This window comes from Dipodomys spectabilis, unplaced genomic scaffold, assembly GCF_019054845.1.
Source record: "Dipodomys spectabilis isolate Male_0828 unplaced genomic scaffold, ASM1905484v1 ptg000140l, whole genome shotgun sequence".
Taxonomy (NCBI): Eukaryota; Metazoa; Chordata; class Mammalia; order Rodentia; family Heteromyidae; genus Dipodomys; species Dipodomys spectabilis.
Genome location: NW_024870817.1, coordinates 9,555,706 through 9,581,160, shown reverse-complemented (window position 1 = coordinate 9,581,160; position 25,455 = coordinate 9,555,706). Strand labels below are relative to the sequence as shown.

The 25,455-nt window shown below is 36.0% G+C and overlaps 1 protein-coding gene across 9 annotated transcripts in view; it reads right to left on the bottom strand.

The window, feature by feature from the left end:
- Mctp1 (multiple C2 and transmembrane domain containing 1) overlaps positions 1-25,455 on the bottom strand; it is a 415,812-nt gene that overhangs the window by 243,638 nt on the left and 146,719 nt on the right. For all 9 annotated transcript variants that reach the window (XM_042690819.1, XM_042690817.1, XM_042690815.1 and 6 more), the window contains exon 3: positions 13,419-13,561. In XM_042690819.1, the coding sequence (XP_042546753.1) occupies positions 13,419-13,561 (143 nt within the window). The remainder of the gene's footprint in view (positions 1-13,418; positions 13,562-25,455) is intronic.

The window sequence follows — 25,455 nt, the reverse complement described above, 5'->3', positions numbered from 1 at the left end:
TATTCTAATTGCTATGTAAAATTCCATTGTATATATGTACAACAGTTTTTGGATCCACTCATCTATTGTGGGGCATCTGGGCTATTTCCATGTCTTGGCTATTGTGAATAGTGTGGCAATGAACATGGATGTACAGATGTCCTTATCATATCCTGGCTCATGATATTCAGGGTAGCTTCCCAGGAGTGGTATGGCTGGATGATAGGGAAGGTCTAAGTTTAGTGTTTTGAACAATCTCCATATTGCTACCCAGAGTGGTTGTATTAGTTTACATTTACACCAACAGTGCAGTAGGATTCCTTTTCTCCCACATCCCTGTCAATATTTGTTTTTGTTCAAATACATAATGTTGGCTAATCTAACTGGGGTGGGATGGAATTTCAGAGTTGTTTTTTCATTTTCTCTATGGCCAGGGATGATGAGCAGTTATTCATGTGTTTCTTTGCCATTATTACCTCTTCTTCAGAGAAGTCTCTCCTTAGCTCCCTCACCCATTTACTGATTGGGTTATTAAGTTTGAGGGGCTTAGTTTCTTGAACTCCTCATATATATTAGGTATTAGGTCTTTTTCTGGTTATTGCTATAAAGATCTTCTCCCAGTCTGTTGGCTGTCTTTCTAGGTTAGTAACTATGTCCTTAGCTGTGCAGAAACTTATTATTTTGATACAGTTCCACTTGTTAAGTCTCTCTCCTGTTGTGCCGCTGGGACTCTTTTCAAGAAGTTTCTACATATACCTATAAGTTCTATTGTTTTTCTACTCTCTCATAGTAGTTTCAAAGTTTTGGGTCTGACATTGAGGTCTTGGTCCACTTTGAATTGATCAAACACAGATCCACTTTTAGTTTTCTGCATATGAAAGCCCAGTTTTCCCAACACCAACTATTGAAAAGGCTAGTTGCTCTCCCACTGTATGTCTCTGACTCCCTTATCAAGTATCAAGTAACTGTATCATTTTACTTCTGGGTTTTCTATTCTATTCCATTGATCTTCGAGTCTATTTTTGTGCCAGTTTTGTTATTATGTCTCTGTAGTAGAGCTTGAGGTTGGTATTGTGATATCAGACTGCATTGCTTTTTTAAAATTTTTGTCTAGAATTGCTTTAACTATTCTAAGTCTTTTGTTGTTTCAAATGAATTTTTGCATTGTTTTGTCTATCATGCTGGGGATTTTGATGGAGATTCCATTGAACTTGTATATAATTTTTGGCAGCATGCTATTTCCACAATATTGATTCTACCTATCCATGAACATGGAAGATCTTTCCATTTTCTGGTGTCCTATTTGATTTCATTCTTCAGTTTTTTATAGTTTATATATCTATAAAGGCTTTTTACATCTTTTGTTAGATTTATTGCTAGGGTTCATTTTTTTTGAGGCTATTTATTGCAAATGGAGTTTGTTTTCCTGATTTCCCATTCTGCTTGTACAATGTTGGTATACAGAAAGGCTACTGATTTTTGTGCATTAACTTTGTATCCTTCTACTTTGCTAAAGTGGTTGATCAGCTCTAGGAGCTTGGGGATGGAGTTTTTTGGGTCCTTTAGGTATAAGATCATGTTATCTGCAAATAGGGATAATTTGACTTCTTTCCCTATATGAATCCCTTTTAAGTTCCTTTCTTGCCTTATTGCACTGGGTAGGATTTCCAGAACTATATTGAAGAAGAGTGGAGCAAGCAGACATTCTTCCCTTGTTCTTAATTTTAGGGGAAATGCTTTTAGTCTTTCCCCTTTCAGTATGATGCTGGCTATCCATCTGCCATATAGAGCTTTTATGAATAGTCCTTTTATTCCTGGTTTCTACAAAGCTTTTAACATGAATGGTTGTTGGTTTTTTCTACATCTATTGAGATGGCAGTTTGGTTCTTGTTTTTGGCTCTGCTGATGTGGTGAATTATATTTGTGTATGCTAAACAAGCCTTGCTTCTGTGGGCTGAAGCCTACTTTGTCATAATGTATGAATTTTGTCATTAGTTTCTGGATTCTACTGATGAGTATTTTTTTGAAGAGCTTTGTATCTGTGCTCATGTGAGAAACTGGTCTGTAGTTCTCTTTTGTTGGATCTTTACCTGGTTTGGAGATCAGTGTGATCTCTAAAGTGGCTTCATAGAATGAGTTTGGAATTGATCTTTCTGTTTCTATTTTATAGAAAAGTTAGAAGAGTATTGGTATTAGTTCATCTTTAAAAGTCTTATAGAATTCACCTGTAAATCCATCTGGGCCTTGGTTTTTTCTTGTTGGATGACTTCTGATTACTTCCTTAATCTTGTGTGTTATTGTCCTGTCTAACTGGTTTATATTTTCTTGGTTCAGCTTAGGCAGTTTGTATGTCTAGAAATCTGTCCATGTTTGCCAGGATTTCCTTCATTTTTGGGTGTAGATTTTGAAAGTAGTCCTTTATAGTTTCTTGGATATGTGTTGTAATGTTTCCTGTGGTATGTCTGATTTTTCTCTCTTGTCAATCTTGCTAGTGATTTGTCAATTTTATTAGTTTTGTTTCATTGATTTTTTTAATGTATAGCTTTTTTTAAAGTCTCTATTTCATTAATTTCTGCCCTGATCTTTTCTTTTCTTCTTTTGAATCTATTTTTATTAAATACATATTTTTTATGTAAAGATACTATACAGAGGGGTACAGTTACATGAGTAAGGTAATGCGTACATTTCCTATCAAGTATTGTTACCTCCTCCTTTGTTTTTCCCCTCTAGTAGTTTGGGTTTGGATTGTTGCTGTGTTTCTAGAAGTTTTTTACTGGAGTTTTTTGCATTCTTTATGTGTGTACTTAGAGCTATCAATTTTCCTCTCAGCACTGTTTTAGCTGTATCGCAGAGGTGCTACTATGATGCATTTTCATTGAATTGCAAAAAGTTTCTAATTTCTTCCTTTACTTTTTCTGTGACTCATGTGTTATTCAGTAGTGTGTTATTCAGTCTCCATGTGTTTGGGTGTTTTTTGCAATATGTTTTGTTGTTGAGAACTAGTTTGATTCCACAGTAGTTAGATAGGATGCAAGGAGTTATCTCAATCCTCTTGTTTTTGCTTAGGTTCTTTGTCCAATGATCTGATCAATTTTGGAGAATGTTCCATGAGCTGCTGAGAAGAATGTGAACTGGATCTTTGGTGAGTGGAATACTCTGTAGATATCTGTTAAGTCGATTTGAATTATAGTATCATTTATTTCAGGTGCTTCTTTACTTACCTTTTGTTTGGTTGACCTATCCTTTGGTGAGAGTAGAGTATTAAAATCTCCCACTATTTTTGGGGTCCATCATGTTCTGTAAGTCCAGAAGTGTTGGTTTAATGAGCTTACGTGCTCCATTCTTGGTGTGTGGGTGTGTGTTTGATGGTCGTGGGGCCTGAACTCTGGGCCTGGGTGCTGTCCCTCAGCTCTTCAGCTCCAGGCTAGCGCTCGAGCCAGAGTGACACTTCTGGCTTTTTCTGCTTATGTGGTGCTGAGGAATCGAACCCAGGGCTTTATGCATGCAAGGCAAGCACTCTACCACTAAGCCACCTTCCCAGTCCCAGGTGCTCCTTTCTTTAGTGCATAAATACTGACCTCTCTGATTTTCTCTTCATGGATCATTCCCTTTAGTAATACGTTATGACCTTTTCTTGTCTCTTTGTACTCCCTTTAGTGAAAAATCTATGTTATCAGATACCAATAAACCCTTTCCTACTTTCTTGCAGGATGCATTTGCTTGAAAGATCTTTTTCTATCACTTTACTTCAATTTGTTTTTATCTTTGTGATATAGATCTCTTGGAGACAACAGATGGATTGACCTTGTTTCTTGATCCAATCTGCTGTTCTACTCCTTTTGGTTGGGGAATTTAATCTGTTAATATTTATTGTGGAGAGATATGTCATGTTTCCTACCATTTTCTAGATTTCCTATATTTTGTTTCTTTTCTCTTCCTGTGCTTATTAAACTAGTCTTTTAGTGACTTTTGTCTAATGTGTTCCTTGACTTTATTTTCTTTGGATTGTATGCTCCCGTTTAGTATTCTCAGTAATGCTGCTTTAGTGTTCTTGAATTCCTTTAAGTTTTGTTTGTCATGGAAGGTTTGGTTTAACTGTCAATTGTGAATGATAGCTTAGCTGGGTATACCAATTAGGGTTGGCAGTTGTTGATCTTCAGGACTTGAGTTATACCATTCCAAGCTCTCCTTGCACTGAAAGTTTGCAGTGATTTTGATCTTCTTTCCATTATAATATAGTACCTTCTTTGACTTTGCTGCATTTAAAATTAATTCGTCATTTTTCAAGTCCAGAGTTTGATGTGTTTAGAAGTATTTCTTCTTGGATCCTGTCTACTAGGAGTTCTATATGTCAGGTGGGTGAGATTTTCTCTCTTAAGATTGGGGAAGTTTTCTGTTATTATTTTGCTGAATAGGTTTTCAATGTCTTTAGTTTTTAATTCTTCCCCTTCATCAATCCCAGCTATGTATAAATTTGATCTTTTGGCTGAATCTGCTAATTTTTGGATTTCCCTTTGGCACATTCCTAGTGGGTTTTTTTCCCCATTCCTTGGATTTTTTTGTTCTAAATCCCATTTTATCCTCAAATCTTGATATTTTGTTTTCTATTTCACCCATTCTATTGCGTAAGCTTTCAACTGTGGTTTGCAATATGGAAATTGTATCTTTTATGCTCCCAAGTTGTTTGTTGAGGTCATTCTCCTGGCCTTATTTTCATATTTTAATGAGGTGTGTGAGTGTTTCTTTCTCTCCATATCTTTTTTGGTGAAGTGTACATTCCTTTTCTCTTTCCATTCTTCTATTTGTTTTTGGATATCCTCTTCTATTTCATTGGCCAATTATCTCATCATTTCTTTGATGGTTCTTTTGGCCTCCATCTCTTTTTCATTTTCATTATAGGGACCTTTCTTGGATTGTTATTGGCTTTTGGATGTGGTTTGTTGTCTTGATTGTTCATGAATTTTTTAATCTTCCCATGCAATTTAGACATTTGGGTGCAAGGACTGTTAGGGCCACTCAGTTTTAGTGGAATGTATTTAGCTGGACAAATCTCTATCAGACTTGACATTAGGCAATTTTCAGAACTGAGTGATGCCAATAGTGTAATGTGTCCTAGTCAGTTGTGAGAACTCTGTGATTTGTGGGGTGGTCTGGTGTCCTCACCTTGGTTTGGATCCAGTAGTGGGTTTCCATTACATAGCAGTCTAATCTCTTAGCTAGGATCTGTGTCTGGGGTTGGCAGATTTCTGCTAGTTGTAGTAGGAAGGACATTCTGCCCTGAGTCCTGGACTGGAGTCAATTTTCAGAGGGGCTGAGAGCTGCATTCCAGCATCAAGATGTCATTTAAGTCAGTTGGTGGCTTTGGTTTTGAGCTGACAGGCAGTGCAGTGAAGGTTTTCTATATCTGGATGTCACAATCTCATGTTGATATGTGTCAGTGCACAGGTCTGGGTTCTGGCCCAGCTGCCCAGATGAACTTTTTATATAATGTACTTTTTTTTTGAGCTTGGCATTGGCACAGAAGACTGGTACAGTAATAACTAGCACAGATAAGGCTTGTTAATATTTAATATTTACTATGCTAGCCTCATGTCCTCAAGGTAATGAGGGAGAGAGGCCTGTGACTGAAATATTGGACCATGATAAGGAATATTTTAAAACTATACAATGAGTAGATTATAAAAATGAGCATGTGTGTGTGTGTGTGTGTGTGTGTGTGTGTGTGTGTGTGTAAATAGCTCACTTAACAAAGTACTCTGTTATTTTCTGGATAAAAAAACTAAAGCTGTAAACTTTTATGCCGGTTTTCTTCAAATCCTAGAGCTAGGAAGAGACAACATTCAGATCTTGCCTTGAATTTAAAACAGAGCATGTTTAAATTTAGCAAATGTAACTTGGGCACCTACTGTGGGAGAGGCAGCAGGAACTGACACATGAATTAGTAGCCTGAGATCTTTGCATTTTTGTGTCTCCATACAGTGAACTGGAACATTAGATATCTTTAGGTAGAAGCTCCTTTACTTGGTAGTATCTTTGTTTATTTCCAAGTGAATTTAAAACAGTAAATATTTTATTCAACAATGGATTTATTTGGAATCTTGATCAATTACCTATTCAATTGCTTGAGGAAGATAGCAGTAAAAGTGCTTTTGGTTGGTGGAAATTACAGAAAACGTCAGTGCACCGGACTGAGCATCAATAAGAATTTTCTAATTCAAGTGTGCATATGGCTTCAAGGGAGATTGTACACGGAACTATTTATGCCCATCTATTCACTCATTGATTTGAAAAGTATTGAGTAAATTCTTATCAGTAGTCTAGGTACTATTCTAGATACTTGAGAAATGGATAAATCTGCAATTATTTGCAGATTAAATGGTGGTGAGGGTGCTGAGAAGGTGGCTCAGTGGTAGAGTGCTTGCCTTGCATGCATGGGTCCCTGGGTTCAATTCTTCAGCATCACATAAGCAGAAAAGACTGGAAGTGGTGCTGTGGCTCAAGTGGTAGATTGCTTTGGGAAAATATGTCATGAGACAAGAGTGATGAGAACTGCTAGTTATATATGATATTTGAGAAAGATTATGATGGAGGAAGGGGAAATTGAGGGCGGGAGGTCTATGACTGAAATGTTGGCCCATGATAGAGAAAGTGTGTTCTATAACAAAGCAAAAGGAAAATGTTATTTGTTAAAGTGACAGTAATACAGTCCTCAAACAGTCTAACTTTCCAACTATATCAAAATATTCCCAGTATTTATGTTAAGTGAAATAAGCCAAGGCACATAAAGGAAAGTACCACATGACTTTTCCTATTCATCTGAAAAAGTAAATTTCATGGAAATTGAGATAAATGATAGATAACCAGAGGTTGGGAGAGTAGAGAAAGGAGGAATACAGAAAGGGTGAGTGCTGGATCAAAGTAAGGCATTCTGATGTGCTATGGCACATATAGTGACTACAGAGAAAATTATGTAATACTATTTTAAAAAGTTGTAAGAAAAGATTTTGAAGCTAGGCACTGGTAACTCATGCTTATAATTCTAGCTACTCAGGATGCTGAGAGCTGAGGATCAGAGTTAGAAGCTGGCCTGGGCAGAAAAGTCCATGAGGTTCTTTTTTTCCAGTTAACTAGCAAAAACCTAGAAGTGTTAAATGAGTCAAAATTGAACAGAAAAGCAAAGCAAGTGCAAAAGGCTCTAGTTCAACCTCTAGTACCTGCACTGTATATGTACACACACAAAATAATGAGTGTGTTAAAACACAAAAGATGACCCATGTGGATTACTATGGTGAAATTTCTTTGTACAATTAGCATATTCTAAATAAAAAGTATAACACAGGAAAATAAAGTTTGCTATAGTAATTTAAGATAAATTTAATATTAATGAAAAAATTCCCATCATCAATTCATAGACAAATAAGCACCAATTTTTCTGTTTATATAACTCTCACATCTTGCATAATCCTAAATATCACTGAGTTCTAAATAGCACTGTCCATGGATGACACTGGAGAAATTCAATAAATTCAACTGAAATAGGTGCTGAATGCACTCTAAAGTAGGTACAGGAACATCGGTGTGTACACAGCTGGCTCTTGTGGCCCTTGCCTTATTTAGTTCTTCATTTTAGCAGCCTGCTTTCACTGTTGCCTTATTACAAGCCACTCAGAATCAAAGGAGTAATATGTTTTTATTAAAATAAAAAGCTTTATGAACTTCAACTAACTGGAAAGTATATATTTTTGTCATTTTGTGCATTGAATGACAAAATAGGATACTTCCAAGTTCTGTAAAAACTTTTTGAAAAAATCCTGCAAATAGTATAAGCAAGTATAATGTATTTACGCTTTTTGCTCAGAATGAATTTTGTTTTCCTCAGTAAATGTTATTTTGATAGAAAGAAGATTATAGGATACACATTGACATCTTGATCCTTTGGCCACAGATGGAAAGATTGAAGGCTTAGTATTTTCTAACCATATAGTTACAGTTACATTTTTATGTATCAGTTGCCATGATGTATCAAATTAGTTCTCAAAAAAATCTTTTGGGCAAGATTAATCATCCATCAGGGAAAGGTAGACATCTCAGAATTGAATAAGTCAATCACACAATAGTGTGCAGATTATAAAAATGATGTAATGTTCATGAAATTATAGAAAAAGTAATATTTCCACCAATGGATTTCATTTAGTTTTTATTGAGTTCTCAAGGTTAAGCAAAGATAACACAAAAATAAGCTTATTAAAGTTTGAGATTTTCTAAAAAGAAATTTTATAGAAAATGAAAAGCAATTAGAAAATATGAAAGTTTTTTGGAAAATACATGTATTAGATAAAATAAACTAATGTTTGTACTAGTATCTGAGGAACCGGGGAAATTTCTAATTAACCTAATCATTTTTTCTTATACAGAAACATAAGCAAAAAATTAGCTGGGCAAGTCAGTAAAATCATGTCATCCCAGCTACTTGGATCCAGAGGTAAAATTATTGTGACCTAAGGTTAGTTCTATTAAAAAACACAAGACTCAAACCACATGCAAAAGTAGAGTATATAAAGATCTGTATATATATATATATATGTATATATATAATTTTTGCTCTCTCAAACCAAAGCACATTCATTTTCCACTACTCTTTTCTGCATACTTGAGCTTTTTGCTTTGTTTTTTTTTGTTTTTGTTTTTGTTTTGAGACTAGTAAGATATTCATTTTTAAATAGGGGTTTTTGACAATAGAATTTCCACACAGATGAATACTCATTCTTGAGCACAAGAGACTAGCAGAGTACCTAGACAATATCATACACTTTTGGTTAGTTCACTTGTGGTCTTTTAGACTAGATATCTATAAAGAATTTTATGCAATAATATCCCTTTGAAGAAACAGTAAAGATTCACAGCAGAAGTAATTGAAAAGAAATGTCTCTCTTTTACATGATTTTTCTCTCCAGTAATATTAAAGAGACAGCACAGTCATATCACTCTTGTATGAAGACTATTTTCCTTTCTTTTCTTGTTCACACAGTTTTCTTTACCACTGTATCTGCCATAGCTCATCTCTTCTTACTGCCCCTTTGGAAAGAAACTTCCTTAACAGCCCATTTGTCTTTTATATTTCCTTTGATAATCCTCTGCCCCAGCTCTTTATAATGAGATAACTCCCTTTTCTTAGGTGGACATTTCTTTCTCTCTAGAGGCCAGGAGAAGAGAAAAGATGTTTATTACCATATAATGTTTCCCTACAGGTGGAGAGGAATTAGTTATAGACATGTACTCATTAATAATTACAGTGCCATCACACACTAAACAATAAAAGACATAACTAATTGATTTTTCTTAGCCAATATATACTTCCTACCCAAGTAATACTAGGTTTTAAACTCAGGGCTCAATTTTTGTTCTACAACTTGATCTACTTCCACCACTGTTTTGTCATGAGTGTTTTGTTTTTGTTTTTGTTGTTTTATTTTTCCAGAAAGAATTTTGTATTGTTTTTTCACACAAGACTTGGACTGTGATCACAGTGCTCATGTAACAAATGCATGTCACCCCACCAATTCTTTGGTTTTTTAAAATCGTTTTAATTTTTCCCCCTACTTTTCCCCCTATTTTTCCTTCCCACCTCCACAACTACCCTCCCACCCCTACCGAAGTTGTAAAGTTCGTTTTCAACATAGTGTCTTGTACATCTCATTGTTACAATGGGTATCCTTAGTTAAACATTTTCTTTTTTCCATTCTCCTCCCCAAATTAGAGAAGTGTATATACAAGATGCAGGGCACTGACATCAAATACAGTGAAAAGAGGGGTTATACCATGGAGGAGGAACATACAAAGAAACCAAAAAATCACATGGTACATTATAAATATGTTAGAAACAACAGCAAGAAAAAAAAAGATATTTGTGGGAGTGTAGCTCATGTGGTAGGGCATCTGCCTAGCAATTATGAGGCCCTGAGTTCAAATTCCAGTATTGCCCAAAAAGGTCTATTATATTATGCTTTACTTTCTGGTTTCATGACCTGTCTATGATGGTCTTCTTATCATAATCTAAACCATCATGTCAGACAACTCTTTGTTGATATAGAGCCCTCACTCATGAACTGTTTGCCTGGGCTGTTCTTGAGTTGTGATTCCCCCAACCATACCTACCTCCCAAATAGGATTACAGGCATAAGCCACCACACTCAGTCTACCAATGTAATTTGAGACAATTTATTATGAAAATATAGGATATTCTCAATATAATACCTTCTAGAAACATATAAAACTGCATGTAGAAGATACTCTTTTCCTCAATGTTATAAACTGTATTACTTGTATTTTAATAACACCTTGATTATTTCTCTGTTCTTTCTTTAGATATAGGAAAAACTATTAGTAATACAATGAAGGTTTGAGGGTGCCCAATTTGTTGAGAGTGACTATATGTGATTTTGAAGACCTGTGTCAACAGAGACAACTTAGAAAAAATGGTGGGCTATGTCCTATAGTAGAAAACTAGAGAAAGATTGGGAAGGGCTGGGAAGGTGGCTCAGTGGTATAGTGCTTGCCTTGTATGCCTGAGGCCCTAGGTTCGATTCCTCAGCACCTCATAAGAAAAAAAGCCAGAAGTGGCGTTGTGGCTAAGTGGCAGAGCGCTAGCCTTGAGCTGAAGAGCTGAGGGACAGTGCCTAGGCCCAGAGTTCAGGCCCCACGACCAGATCCCCCCAAAAATAAATTAATTAAATTAAATTAAAAGTTAAAAAAAAAGAAAGATTGGGAAATTGACTGGATATTAAAAGCACAAAAAGTTGTATGTTAAAAGATAGAATTAAATAGAAATCAGATATACAAATAAAAATAAAATGGAATCTTTACAAGAAATTGTATGATTTCTTAAGTTCCTTATGAATTTAAGTTCTTTGTCTTTTTATATTTCACAATTTTTATTAGCATAAATTGTGACATTTCCACAGATGCATACAATGTATCATACTCAAACTTACTCCCTCTACCTCTTTCCCCTAACCCTCCTCCCTAATTGATAAAATAATTTCAAGACATTTCATTGTTCTATTTTCATTCATGCAAATGATCTATGTTGATTATATTCATCCTCATTTACCCTTTCCATTAGACCTCTCTCTTCCTGCTGCAACACAACCTGTTTTTACTTTCCTGGCATTTTCTTTTAGTGTGTATTTATTGTATCACGTATCATACTTCAGATATACATATATTATATTTATATTTCAGTTAGAACAACCCTATCCAATACTGTCTCATTCCCTGCCCTCCAATCCCTTATTGATCAACCCATTTTCCTGAAAATGACATGATTTCATTTCTCTTTATGCTTGAGTAATATTCCATAGTATATATGTAATATATTTTCTTTATCAATTGTAGGGCACCTTGGTTTTCACAAATTGGCCATTGTGAATAGTTCTGTGACAAATATAAGTATGCAGGTAACTTTCTTGTACATTGATTTACTCTCTTTTGGATCTATGCCCAATAGTGTTATAAGAGGGTCATTAGTTGGTCTATTTTAGTTTTCTAAGGAAACCTCTATACTGATTCACTGAGGCTATTCAATACCAAGAATATTATTTTTCTTCCTACCACAAGCTTCTTGTCTGCAATTTCTTTCTTATCTGATTTGGCTTCCAGTACTGCTCCTGTCTTATCCACTTAATTCCTAGTCTGGTGAAGAATGATATTCCAGTGTTTGATTTTTGTACATAGATCAAGGTTCAACTTGATTTTTAGGATTCTTCTTTAGGACTCTGATGAACTTGTGTGATCTTCAGAGGACTTTTAGCTTTTGCTTTTAAAAATTCTAAGGTTTGAGTTGGGCACTGGTAGCTCTTGCCTGAAATCCTAACTACTCAGGAGGCTGATATCTGAGGAGTGTTATTCAAAGCCAGCTGCAAGAAACTCCATTGTAAAATGATATGTACAAGACACTATGTTGAAAGCAAACTTTACAACTTTGGCCAGAGTGGGGGGAAGGAGTTGGGCAGGAGCGGAGGGAAGGGATGGTAGGGGAAAAACAAAGGAGGAGGTAACAATGCTCGATAGGAAATGTGCTCATAGCCAGAAGTAGAGTTGTGAATCCAAGTGGTAGAGTGCTGTTTTGAGTAACAAAACTCAGGAGCAATACTCAGGCCCTATGTTTAAGCCCCAGGACCAGCAAAAGAAAAAAACTCTAATGTCTGTATCAATCATCATATTCAAGGGAAGGCTGTAGTTATTCTTGAGGGAAGCAACTTTATGCTAAATGCCATGCAATTCATCTAATTGATAGAAAGCACTTTCAGTCCAAACACAGAATGGCCCTGCATACTCGTGAAGAACAGATTCAGAATGTTCCTAAAAGTATTGGTGATAGAATTATACCTAGTACATTGTCCTTAGGGCTACATATAATGCTAGCTTCTGATTTTGCCCTTGCCAGCTCTTAGTCACTGAGGGGCATAGACCTTTTTGAAATAATTACAGTTTTCATTTCACTTCTAAAAACTTATTTTCTAAGAAACCTTCCTTGGTCTTTGGATAGCCTTTGACTTTATCTTCCACTTCCAAATAAGCCTCTGGAACTTTTTCCATTCAATGACTTTTGGATATGACCAGAGCTGGTAAGACCATAGTAGGCAAGGCAGGGCATGTGGCTTTTGGGATGACTGATGGCAACACCACTAGGTTTTAGCTGGTGCAAACACATGGCCTCAATATACATATTTCCAAAGGTACCCTGGCCAGAAAGCTGAGTAGTGAGTCTCCCCTCTGTGAGCTCTGGCAGTGTGAAGCACAGATTCGCTAGATGCTAAGACATCACAATGTCTGATTTGTTGACTAATTCATTGACAGCACAGGGTTATTTTCTTTGTGCAGGTTGCTGTGAACAATGGTCATAATATCTGATCAAATGGAGCCTTGAACACAGCAAGCCAAGTGGCATTTTGGTGAGGAGTCTTTTTCTCTTTGGAGTGGATGAGAACATGTCATGGTAGAAAGAAGATAGTCATCTCCTAACCTGGCAGCTCCTATAGAAAAGTTTAAATAAAATGTTTGCTTTTAAATAGAAAGGTTAGTTTGGGGTTAAGCATTTCTTTTCCTCCATTATTTAGAAACTTGTTTTTTTTTTATTTTTAGAAACTTGTTTTCATATGCTTTTAAAACAGATTAAATTGACAGACAGTATAAGGTAGGAGAAAATACACTTTATGATCCTCCTAAATGATAGACAACAGACTTACTGGAGAAAAATATTCTTGCTGGCTTCTCTTCCTTCTATCTCATTACTATCCATCATCAATAGATTGTATTTGTGAGTAGCAGAATACATTTTTGGTCAAAAAATTGCATCAGGCAGAGAGACATGTTAAAAAATCATTAAACAAGGATTTCTACGTCAGATTCCATTAGGGAAAAGCAAACAAATGGCTCACCTTTATATACAAGGGCTCCCTAAGATGATCAACAAGAATGCAAGCTTTTTCTTCCCATACAGGATTGAGGTTCTTATGTATTATTTTACTTCTAAAAACTTCTTTTCTTCCAATTTTAAATTTCACGTATGGATCACTTGTTCCTGTTGAACAGATACAGATTGAGTCACATTAATAATTAATCATGCCTTTCTGTATTAGCAAGATAATTGCTCAGTGAGACCACCAGAAAGAATTCAAAGGGAAGTTGGGCATCCATGGCTCATGCCTGTAATCTTAACTATTCAGGAGGCTAAGATCTGAGGATAGTGGTTCAAAGCCAGCCCAGGCAGGAAAGTCCGTGAGGCTTTTATCTCCACTAAACTACCAGAAAACTGGAAGTGGTGCTGTGGCTCAAGTGGTAGAGTGCTAGCCTTGAGATGAAGAGCTGAGGGACTGTGCCCAGGCCCAGACTTCAAGCCCCATGACTGACAAAAAAAAAAATTCAAAGGGAGACAAATTAATTATGACATGATATAGGAAGATAAAGTTGTGCTTTTGCTACATCTTTCCTTATACATTGAAGAGAGGTATTTATATGTCATATATCATTTGAAGTATCTCTCAAAGTTTCATCATCATCATCATCATTATCATCATCATCATCATCATTTTATCTTCTAATCTTAATCTTTTAACCCTGTCCAGGTATTTAAGAAAACTTGAGTGCACAATGAATATACAAATTTAGTTCCAGTTACATGTCAGAGAGCTAATTTGACATTTCTCTTTGCATTATCCAACCAACTTTAAAAAGGATGATCAATGATGTTGACTGTTCATGTAACTAGGTTTAAAGACATATATCTGTTCAAGTTTTATGTTGTTCTAATGAGGTTAGGGAAAGTTGTTTTAAAGTGGATTAATTTCATCTTTGGTCCTATATTTTCTTGCTCAGTGTTTCAGTTTACAATATTAAGGGATGGAGGTTTCAAGCAAAGGAATTATTAGGGGGTAGTATGGTTTGGATATGAACTGCTTGGTTCAAACTGGTGGTGGAATTGAAAAGTAATTACATTGTGATGGTGCTAATTTTTCCAGTGAGTCATTTATGAGTTTTTACTGATTATTAGAAGGTGGGGCTTGACATCGAAATAGAAAGAGCAATAACAGACCTCCCACCAAAGAAAAACCCTGGGCCAGCTGGAATTCTACAAGGTGGAATTCTACAAGGCCTTCAAAGCAGAACTCACACCAATACTCCTCCAACTCTTCAATGAAACTGAAAGTTCACTACCAAACTCTTTCTACTAAGCCATCATAACCCTCATCCCCAAATCAGGCAGGGACTCATCAAAGCAAGAGAACTTTTGACCCATATCTTTGATGAACATCGATGTAAAACTTCTCAACCAAATCTTGGCCAATCAAATTCAACAACTCTTAAAAATATCATATGCCATGATCAAGCAGGATTCATTTCAGGGATGCAAAACTGGTTCAATATACGCAAATCAATGTAATTGATCACATCAACAAGAACAAGGATAAAAACCATATGATTATCTCAATAGATGCAGAAAAGCATTTGACAAAATCCATCACCCCTTTATGATGAAAACTCTGGAAAACTAGGAATCCACGGAACATTCCTCAATATAATAAAGGCTATGTATGACAAACATACAGTCAGCATTATACTTAATTGTGAAAAGCGAAAGCCATTTCCTCTAAATTCAGGAAAGAGACAAGGATGTTCACTCTCTCCACTTCTCTTTAATTTAGCATTAGAGTGCCTAGCTACAACAATAAGATGCAAACATAAAGGGGATCTAAATAGGGAAAGATGAAGTTTCCCTCTTTGCAAATGACATGATCTTGTATTTAAAGAACCCCATGGTCTCCACTCCCAAGTTACTCAAGCTGATCCCAAACTTTGGCAAAGTAGCAGGGTATAAAATTAACCCTCAAAAATCAATGGCTTTTCTGTATGCCAATAACGAGAAGAGTGTGGCTGAAATCAGGAAAGCAACTACTTTTGTAATAGCCCCACAAAAAATAAAATACCTAGGAGTTAACTAAAGAAATGAAGGACTTCTATGATGAAAACTTTAAAAACCTGACAAAGGAAATTAAAGCAGAACTAAAGAAGTGGAAAAATCTACCATGCTCCTGTATTGGAAGGATCAACATCGTGAAAATGGCAATACTGCCAAAGGTTATCTATAAATTCAATGCATCAATATCCCAACCTCATTCTTCAAGGGAATAGAAGAGGCAATCCAAAAATTCATATGGAAGAGTAAAAGACCTCGAAGAGCAAAAACAATCCTTAACAGAAAGAATAGTGCTGGATGAATATCAATAACAAATTTCAAATTCTATTACAAAGCCATAGTAATCAAAACAGCTTGGTACAGGCACAAGAACAGACCTCAGGACCAAGGGAATAGAATTGAAAACCCAGAAATGAACCCACAAACCTATAGCCACCTAATCTTTGATAAGGGAGCTAAAAAAATAAAATGGAAGAAAGACAGCTTCTTCAGTAAATGATGCTGGCAAAATTGATTAACCACCTGTAGAAAATGAAACCTAGATCCTTATATATCACCCTGCACTAGAATCAACTCCAAATGGATGAAAGATCTCGAAGTAAAAGCAGATACCCTGAAAACATTACAGAAAGGAATAGGAGAAACTTCAGGTCTCCTTGACACAGGCTGAAATGTTCTTAATAAAGACCCAGAAACACAACAAATCAAAGAAAGACTGGACAATGGGATTGCATGAAACTGCAGAGCTTCTGCATGGCAATGGACATAGCTAGCAAGATCAATAGAAAGCCCACAGTTTGGGAAAAGATCTTCACTAGCTATACAATGGACAAGGGTCTCATATCTAAAATATACTTAGAACTCAAAAAAGTAAATCCCCCAACCACAAATAAGAATGGCCATAAGGACATAAGAATGGCCAGAAGACAAATGAGGAAGCCACAATGCTTGGTAAGAAATGCACTCATTACCTTGCCTATGTAATTGTAACCCTTCTGTATGGTATTTTCAAAATAAAAAAAATAGTCTTATGGGGACTTTTCTTCCAGGGCTGGCTTTGAACTGTGATTCTCAGATCTCAGCCTCCTCAGTAGCTGGGATTATAGACATGAGCCACTGGCACCTGGCTTCAAATAGTCATTTTCAAAATGATGAACTGCTTGGTGCTTCTGGCTCACATATATAATCCTAGCCATAGTTAGGATTACAAAAAAAATGCTCATCTTCTCTAGCCATAAAAGAAATGCAAATCAAAACAACATTGAGATACCACCTCACCCCAGTTAGAATGGCTAGAATCAAGAAATCTAATAACAGATGTGGGGGGGGGGGGAGAGGAGGGGAATGTAGCCAAAAGGGATCTCTCTGCATTGTTGGTGGAAGTGTAAACCCATTCAACCATTCTGGAAAGCAGTATGGAGGTTTCTCAAAAGACTCCACATAGAGTTTCCCTATGACCCAGCAATCCCACTTTTGGGCATTTACCCAAATGATCACAAACAAGGTCATACCAAAGCTACCACCACAACCATGTTTATTGCAGCATTATTCACCATAGCTAAAATATGGAATCAACCCAGATGGCCCTCAGTAGCTGAATGGATCAAGAAAATGTGGCATATATATATATATATATATATGTATATATATATATGTAAATGTATATGTATATGTATACACACACACACACACACACACACACACACACACACACACACACAATGGAATGCTATGACTCCATCAGAAAGAATGACATTGCCTCATTTGTTAGGAAATAGACTTGGAAAAAATTACATTATGTGAAGTAAGCCAGGCCTACACAAACAGAGGTCCCATGATTTTCCTTATTTTTCAATAACCAGTATATGTCTAGGTCAAGCAGAAAAGTTCAAAAACTATGTACATATGACCATATAAAATGATGCTAAGCAAAATGAACCCCAAGATAGGGACACAAGAGGTTTTATCTTTGTTGCTGTTGTTTTTAATGTACTTATAATGTACTGTGTGATTTTTTTTGTTTCTTTTGTGTGTTTTTCCCCCATGGTATAACCCCTGCTTTCACTGCATTTGATTCTGGTGCCCTGCATCTTGTATATACATTTTTTTTCTAATTAGGGAGGGGAAGGGAAATAATAAAATGCTAAAATAAGGATACAGGTTGACCCATTGTAACAATGAGGTGTACAAGACACTATGTTGCAAATGAACTTTACAGCTTGAGAGGGGGAGGGGGAAGTTGGGGAGGTGGGGAGGAAAGGGATGGTAGGGGAAAAACAAAGGGGGGGTAACAATGCTCTATAGGAAATGTACTTATCACCTTACTTATGTAACTGTAACCCCTTTGTACAGTATCTTTACAATAAAAAATGTATTAAAAGAAAAAGATGGTGGGGCTTGAATGAAGAAAGCCAACTGAGATGGGCCTTCAAAGGATACCAATATGGAAATAAATAATACACACACACACACACACACACACACACACACACACACACACACATATATAATTAGCATCAAGTAGATGTACAATGGTGTTTGATTTTAATATGTCCATTTATGGACAATGCTTCTCAAAGATGAATACATGGTGCCTTCCTGTCTTAGCTTGTTGGCTCTCATGAGATCCATAGCTTTCCTCTGTGAGGTCCTTTCCCAGTGATATTCTTCCCTGACACAGGCTGAAGAGTAATGGAGCCAGCTGACCATGGACTGAATCCTCGAAAACCACAAACTAAAATAAATATTTCCCCCCTTTAAGTTTCTTCTTCATCAATGAAAAGTTACACCTATGGAAGGCTAGGGGAAAATGTCTCTTAAATGATCTTGATACTTTTGTATTATTCCTTAACCCCTCCCAACTTCCCTATGATGATAAAGAAAATCATGGACATCAAATCAGTTGTTTATGAATACACATCTAGCAAGAGAGACGGAGGGGGTTCTAACTAATGCTGTTGGATTCTGATTGCTTGAAGTTTTTCTACTGTGCCCAAAAGGAAAGCTTTTACATACCTACATATATGTTTATGCTATTTTTCATTTACATACCTACATATATGTTTATGCTATTTTTTCATTTAGTCAAAAGGTTGATAAGATCAATTTTGACTTGTTTATGGAATTATTAAAGATTGTTAGAAAAGCTAAATAAGTGATAATCCCAAGTTATTGTTCCAATATATAACAACCTTCACCATCAGGAAATGATTCCCTTAAAAATATTTTAGTTATCTTTTAGTACCTGTAAAAGGGGTTTCATTTCATATGTCAGTTTATAAGTACAGGGTATCTTAATATCAACTCTTCTATCAGTCTCCCCCACCTTTCCTAACTCCACTTATCCCAAGTTATCTGGTTCCTTTTTCACATATGTACATTGAATATTATGACTGTATTAGCTCACCCTTCCTTGCCATTTACCTGTCCTCTCTCCTTTTGAATCCAATCCCCAGACAAAACGTATTTAAGTTTCCAGGTATTCATTTTCTTAAACTGTTTGTTGTTTGAAAGACTTACATCATTGGAATCTTTTTCTGTGTATAACATACTTTAAGTCAATTTGTGTATATATGCGTATTACCCCCATTTTAAATTATGCTTATAATTTAATCTAATTTCCACATGAGAGGAAATACGTACTTCTTTCTCTTAAGCTTTAAGTGTTTTTTTCATATATGTGTTCTTTTATTTTAACTTTATTTTATTATAAAGCTGATGCACAGAAGGGTTACAGTTACATAAGTAAGGTAATGAGTACATTTCTTTTTTCTCTTTTATTTATTGTGAAAATAACATACAGAAGAGTTACAATTACATGGGCAAGATAATGAGTGCATTTCTTATCAAGCATTATTGCCTCCTCCTTTGTTTCCTCTTCCTATCACTTCGCATCTCCCTCCCCACCTCCCATATCCCTCCCCCAGCCAAAGTTGTAAAGTTCCTTTTTTGACATAACAAACGAGTACATTTCTTGTAGAACAGTATTACTCCCTCCCTCATTTTCTCCCACATTCCCTCCTCCCCCAGACACCTCTCCCCTCAAGTTGTAAAGCTCATTTCCAGCATAGTGTTTGTTTACTGAGGATCCCTGTTGCATTGGTTAATCCTTTGTCCCACCATTTCTATGATTGCCCTTCCCTTCCCCAAATCAGATAAAATTATATACAAGATAAAGGGTATCAAAATTAGAAACAGTGACCATGGGAAACAAACCAGAGGAGAAAAAAATTGAAAGACAAAAGAAATAAGTGTAAACACTACACTATAAAGAAAAAAAATCTCTTGCTCCCATATCATGAAGATGATCTCAATTAGCATCATTTTATATGGTCATATGTACATAGCTATTGGGCTATTGTGAACCTCTGCTAGGACTATCCTAGACATATACTAATTATTATGAATGAGGGAAACCATGGGATCTATGTTTCTTTGGGTCTGGATTACTTCATTTAATTAGATTTATTCCAAGTCTTTCCATTTCCTTACAGATGGGGTGATGTCATTCTTTCTGATGTAAGAAAAGAATTCCATGATGTGTATATACACTACCTTTTCTTAATCCATTCCTCTACTGAGGGGAATCTGGGTTGATTCCATATCTTAGATACAGTAAATAATTCTGAGCTTTATTTCATTTGATATGATTTTTTTCCACTTCCATCCAGGAAATGATTCTTTATATGAGGCCCGACTCTTATAATAGTTTGGTTTACTTCTTCCTGCTTTGTCCAAATTGAAGCTTCAGTTGACAACTGTGGCCTATATTAGTTTTAGAAAGTAAGAGTGGTATTCTGAAACTTGTAAAGCATATTTTTAGTGCTAGGTAGTAAAATTATGAAGCTGATATAATCAAACTTATCCTCCATGTCATTTAATATTCTTCTCCCCTCCATGATACATAAACATCCATGCTATAGAAAGACTATCTTGTACAATTGTCTTTCCTTACTTAGCCCCTTGAGGGATTTCTCAAAGCTCTCCACAGACCCTCCTCAAATATAATCCCTTATTTTTGAATGCTTAGGCCTAATAAAACAATGATTCTATTTTCCCTTGCTGAACTACATTTCATTTAGATAGCTTGATTTTACTGTAAAAGTACAAATGTGGCCTAGCACATGGAAAACTAACGCAGTGAATTGTTTATAGGAGTCAATATAACTAAAATATTTAAGTTAAAATAGCTATTTTTACATAATTGTTTCCAACTATGAATTGAAGACCTTAGAATGGAAAGTAGCAGCAATACACATTAAAAGCTATGTTTCCATTTAATTTTTGCAGTTATGCCCTACACAAAGATAGTCATTGATTTTGAGAATGATCTATGAAATTACTATCACCTGCTTAGCTATAATAATTTTCATGAGACTAAAGCTCCGTTGCATCAATTTAAAAATATATCTACCACTTCATATAGAATGAGAGAAATTAAAGATTATCAGTACAAATTTGAATAAATGAATGAATGAATGAGCAACTTAATGATATGAGACTAAGAAATAAGTATGTGAAAGTTACTTGATGCAAATAAAATTAAGGAATCTCTGCTGTAGGTTAGTTTCTGTAACTCAATATCTGTGGTGTTCCTAGGAATAACATTATGGTATCACCTTACAGAGATGAGTTCCCAAGCTTCAAATTCTGTCCATTGCACAACAAAGCCTTTGCCCTTGGAGTACCATGTGAGGCTAATGGAGGAGAAAAGGAAAGTCTTCTAAGTGTCTGGAGCAGATGTCTCAAAGAGTAAGTGCAAAGTATCTGCCCTTTTCTTGTTGTTATTGCTTTTTATTCTGATGAGGCAAAAATCATAACAATTGTAACAGATTTTTGGCATAAAGTATATTAGAATATGAGGCAGCAAGAGGATGCCAGTGAGAAAACAGCAAGAAATAATGATTTAAATCAAGGGAAAAAAATCTTAATGTTCACAGAGAAGTTACAATTGTTACAAAAGGTTTTGTTTTCCAGAATATTTTGGAATGGGGGCAAATGGACCAAACATAGTTGGAGCTCATAGATGACAGATGACAGCAAAAAAGAGATGGACCCTGAGGATAAAAAGAACATGATGTGAGCATGAAAACAAGTGGTTGTTGATTTAGATTACAAATTTCAGAAATAGACTAGCAGGAACATTTTATTCAATAAAGGTAACACACACCAATGGGACAAAGATAAATTGTTAAAACATGGTGGTGGGAAATTGAACTAAGGAAAAGAGATGGGACCAGATTCCAATCCTGTGCCAATATGCTTAGATGGATTCCTTACTCAAATAAATGTGAATTAATATCTAGAAAAATAAACAACAGAGAAGACTGAAAATAGTGCTTGCTTGTTTATGGCTGGATTATTACCACTTCAGCAACAACTCCAGTCTAGCTTTTTGCTGATATTTTGGAGACAGAGTCTCAGGGACTTATCTTTTTTTTTTTTCAATTTTAGTATATTTTTTATTGTAAAAATACTGTACAGAAGGATTAGAGTGGCACGAGCAAGGTGATGAGTACATTTCCTATCAAGCATTGTTGCCTCCTCCTTTGTTTTTCCCCTACCATCCCTTCACTCTCACTTCTACAACTGCACTCTCCACACACCCACCTAAACTGTAAAGTTTGTTTTTCAACATAGTGTCTTTGCTACAATCGGTCAACCTGTATCCCCATTTAAGCATTTTGTTTTTTCCCTTCCCCTCCCCAAATTAGAGAAGTGTTTTACAAGATGCAGGGCACCGACATCAAATACAGTGAAAACAGGAGTTATACCATGTGGGCGGAACATACAAAGCAACAAAAAAATTGCATGGTACATTATAAATACGTTAGAAACAATACCAAGAAAGAAAAAACCACTTGTGTCCCTATCTTGGGGTTCATTTTGCTTAACATCATCTTATCTGGTCATACGTACATAGCTTTTGACTTTTTCTGCTTATATACTAGTTATTGCAAATAAAGGAAACCATGGGACCAGTGTTTCTTTGGGCCTGGCTTACTTCACTTAATGTAATTTTTTTCCAAGTCTTTCCATTTCCTAACAAATGCGGGTGATGTCATTCTTTCTGATGGAGGATTAGAATATATACATATACATATATATATACATACATACATACATATACACACACTACATTTTCTTGATCCATTGGTCTATTGAGGGGCATCTGGGTTGATTTCATATCTTAGCTATTGTAAAAAATGCTGCAATAAACATAGTTGTGCTGGTAGCTTTAGTATGGTCTTGTTTGTGATCATTTGGGTAAATGCCCAACAGTGGGATTGCTGGGTCATAGGGGAGTTCTATGTGGAGTCTTTTGAGGAATCACCATACTGCTTTCCAGAGTGGATGAACAACTTTACACTCCCACCAACAATGCATTAGGGTTCCCTTCTGGCCACATTCCCTCCAGCATCTGTTGTTATTAGAGTTCTTGATTCTAGCCATTCTAATTGAGGCGAGGTGGAATCTCAATGTTGTTTTGATTTGCATTTCTTTTATGGCTAGAGAGGTAGAACATTTCTTCAGGTGTCTATTGGCTATTCTTATTTCCTCTTCAGAGAAGTGTCTCTTTAAGTCTTTAGCCCAGTTGTTTATTGGGCAGTTGTTTCTTTGAGAATTTGTTATTGGGGGATTTAATTTTTTGAGTTCTAAGTATATTTTAGATATGAGACCATTAGATATTTAGATATGTCCATTGTATGGCTAGTGAAGATCTTCTCCCAATCCGAGGGCTTTCTATTGATATTTCTAGCAATGTCCTTTGCCATGCAGAATCTCTGCAGCTTCATGCAATCCCATTTGTCCAACCTTTCTTTGATTAGTGTTTCTGGGTCTTTATTAAGAACATTTCAGCTTGTGCCAAGGAGACCTAGGGTTTCTCCTATTCTGTCCTGCAATGTTTTCAGGGTGTATGCTTTGATTCCGAGGTTTTTGATCTATTTGGAATTGATTCTGGTACAGGATGATATGTAAGGATTTAGCTTTAGTTTTCTACAGGTGATTAACCAGTTTTGCCAGCATCATTTACTGAAGAAGCTGTCTTTCTTCCATTCTATTTTTTTTAGCTCCATTATCAACGATTAGGTGGCTATAGGTCTATGGGTTCATTTCTGGGTCTTCAGTCCTATTCCCTTGGTCCTGAGGTCTGTTCTTATGCCAGTACCAAGCTGTTTTGATTACTATGACTTTGTAGTGGAGTTTGAAATTTGTTATTGATATTCATCCAGCACTATTCTTTCTGTTAACGATTGTTTTTGCTGTTCGGGATCTTTTATTGGTCCACATTAATTTTTGGATTGCTTCTTCTATTTCATTGAAGAATGAGGTTGGAATATTGATAGATATCACATTGAATTTGTAGATAGCTTTGCCAGTATTGCCATTTTCACGATGTTGATCCTTCCAATCCAGGAGCATGGCAGATTCTTCCACTTCCTAAGTTCTGTTTTGATTTCCTTTTTCAGGTTTTTAAAGTTTTCATCTTAGAGCTCCTTCACTAACTCCTAGGTATTTTATTTTTTGTGGGGCTATTACAAAAGGAGTTCGTTTCTTGATTTCAGCCATGCTCTTCTCATTGTTGACATTCAGAAAAGCCATTGATTTTTGAGGGTTAATTTTATTCCCTGCTACTTTGCCAAAATTTCGAATCAGCTTGAGTAATTTGGGAGTGGAGTCTGTGGGATTCTTTAAATACAAGATCATGTCAACTGCAAAGAGGGAGAGATCATGTCAACTGCAAAGAGGGAGTCTTTGACTTCATCTTTCCCTATTTGGATCCCCTTTATTTTGCATCTTATCTTATTGCTGTAGCTAGGCATTCTAATGCTAAATTCAAGAGAAGTGTAGAGAGTGGACATCCTTATCTCGTTCCTGAGTTTAGAGGACATGACTTTTAAGTATAATGCTGGCTGTACGTTTGTCATATAAAGCCTTTACTGTATTGAGGAATATTCCATAGATTCCCAGTTTTCCAGAGCCTTCAGCATAAAGGGGTGTTGGATCTTGTCAAATGCTTTTTCTGCATCTATTGAGATAACCATGTGGTTCTTTTCCTTGCTCTTATTGATGTGATGAATTATATTAATTGGTTTGCATATATTAAAACAGTTTTGCATCCCTGAAATGAATCCTGTTTGATCGTGGTGTATGATTTTTTGGATGAATTGTTGAAGTCGATTGGTGAAAACTTTGTTGAGAAGTTTTGCATCGATGCTCATCAAGGAAATGGGTCTATAGTTTCTTTCTTTTCTGGGGCAGGGGGGTTTCACTTGTGGGGCCTGAACTCTGGGCCTGGATGCTGTCCCTCAGCTCTTCAACTCAAGGCTAGCACCCTACCACTTGAGTCACAATGCCACTTCCGGCTTTTTTTCTGCTTATGTGGTGCTGAGAATTGAATCCAGGGCCTCACGCATGCAAGGCAAGTGCTCTACCACTGAGCCACCTTCCCATGCCCCTATAATTCTCTTTCTTTGATGAGTCCCTGTCTGGTTTTCGGATGAAAGTTAAGATGGATTCATAGAAAGAGTTCGCTAGTGGACTTTCTCTTTTAATTTCTTTCAAAGCTCTACTTTGAAGGCCTTGTAGAATTCTGCTGTAAATCCATCCAGTCCTGGGCTTTTCTTAGATGGGAGGTCTCTTATTGCTCTATTTTAATGCTTGATATGGGTCTGTTAAGTTGGTTTAACTCATCTTTGTTTAGTTTTGGCATGTCGATATTTGCTAGGAAATCATCCCTTTCTTCCAGATTCTAAAACTTATTAGCATAAAGGTTTGAGAAGTATTCCCTTATAATGTTCTGAATCTTGGTTGTTTCTGTGGTGATGTTTCCATTCTCATCTCTGAGTTTTTTTTTATTTGGGTGTGCTCTCTTCTTTTTCTGATATGATTTGCTAAGGGTTTGTCAATTTTGTCAATTTCTCTGAAGAACCAACTCTTTGTTTTCTTGATTCTTCCTGTGGATTTTTTAGATTTGAATTCGTTTAATTTTATTATTT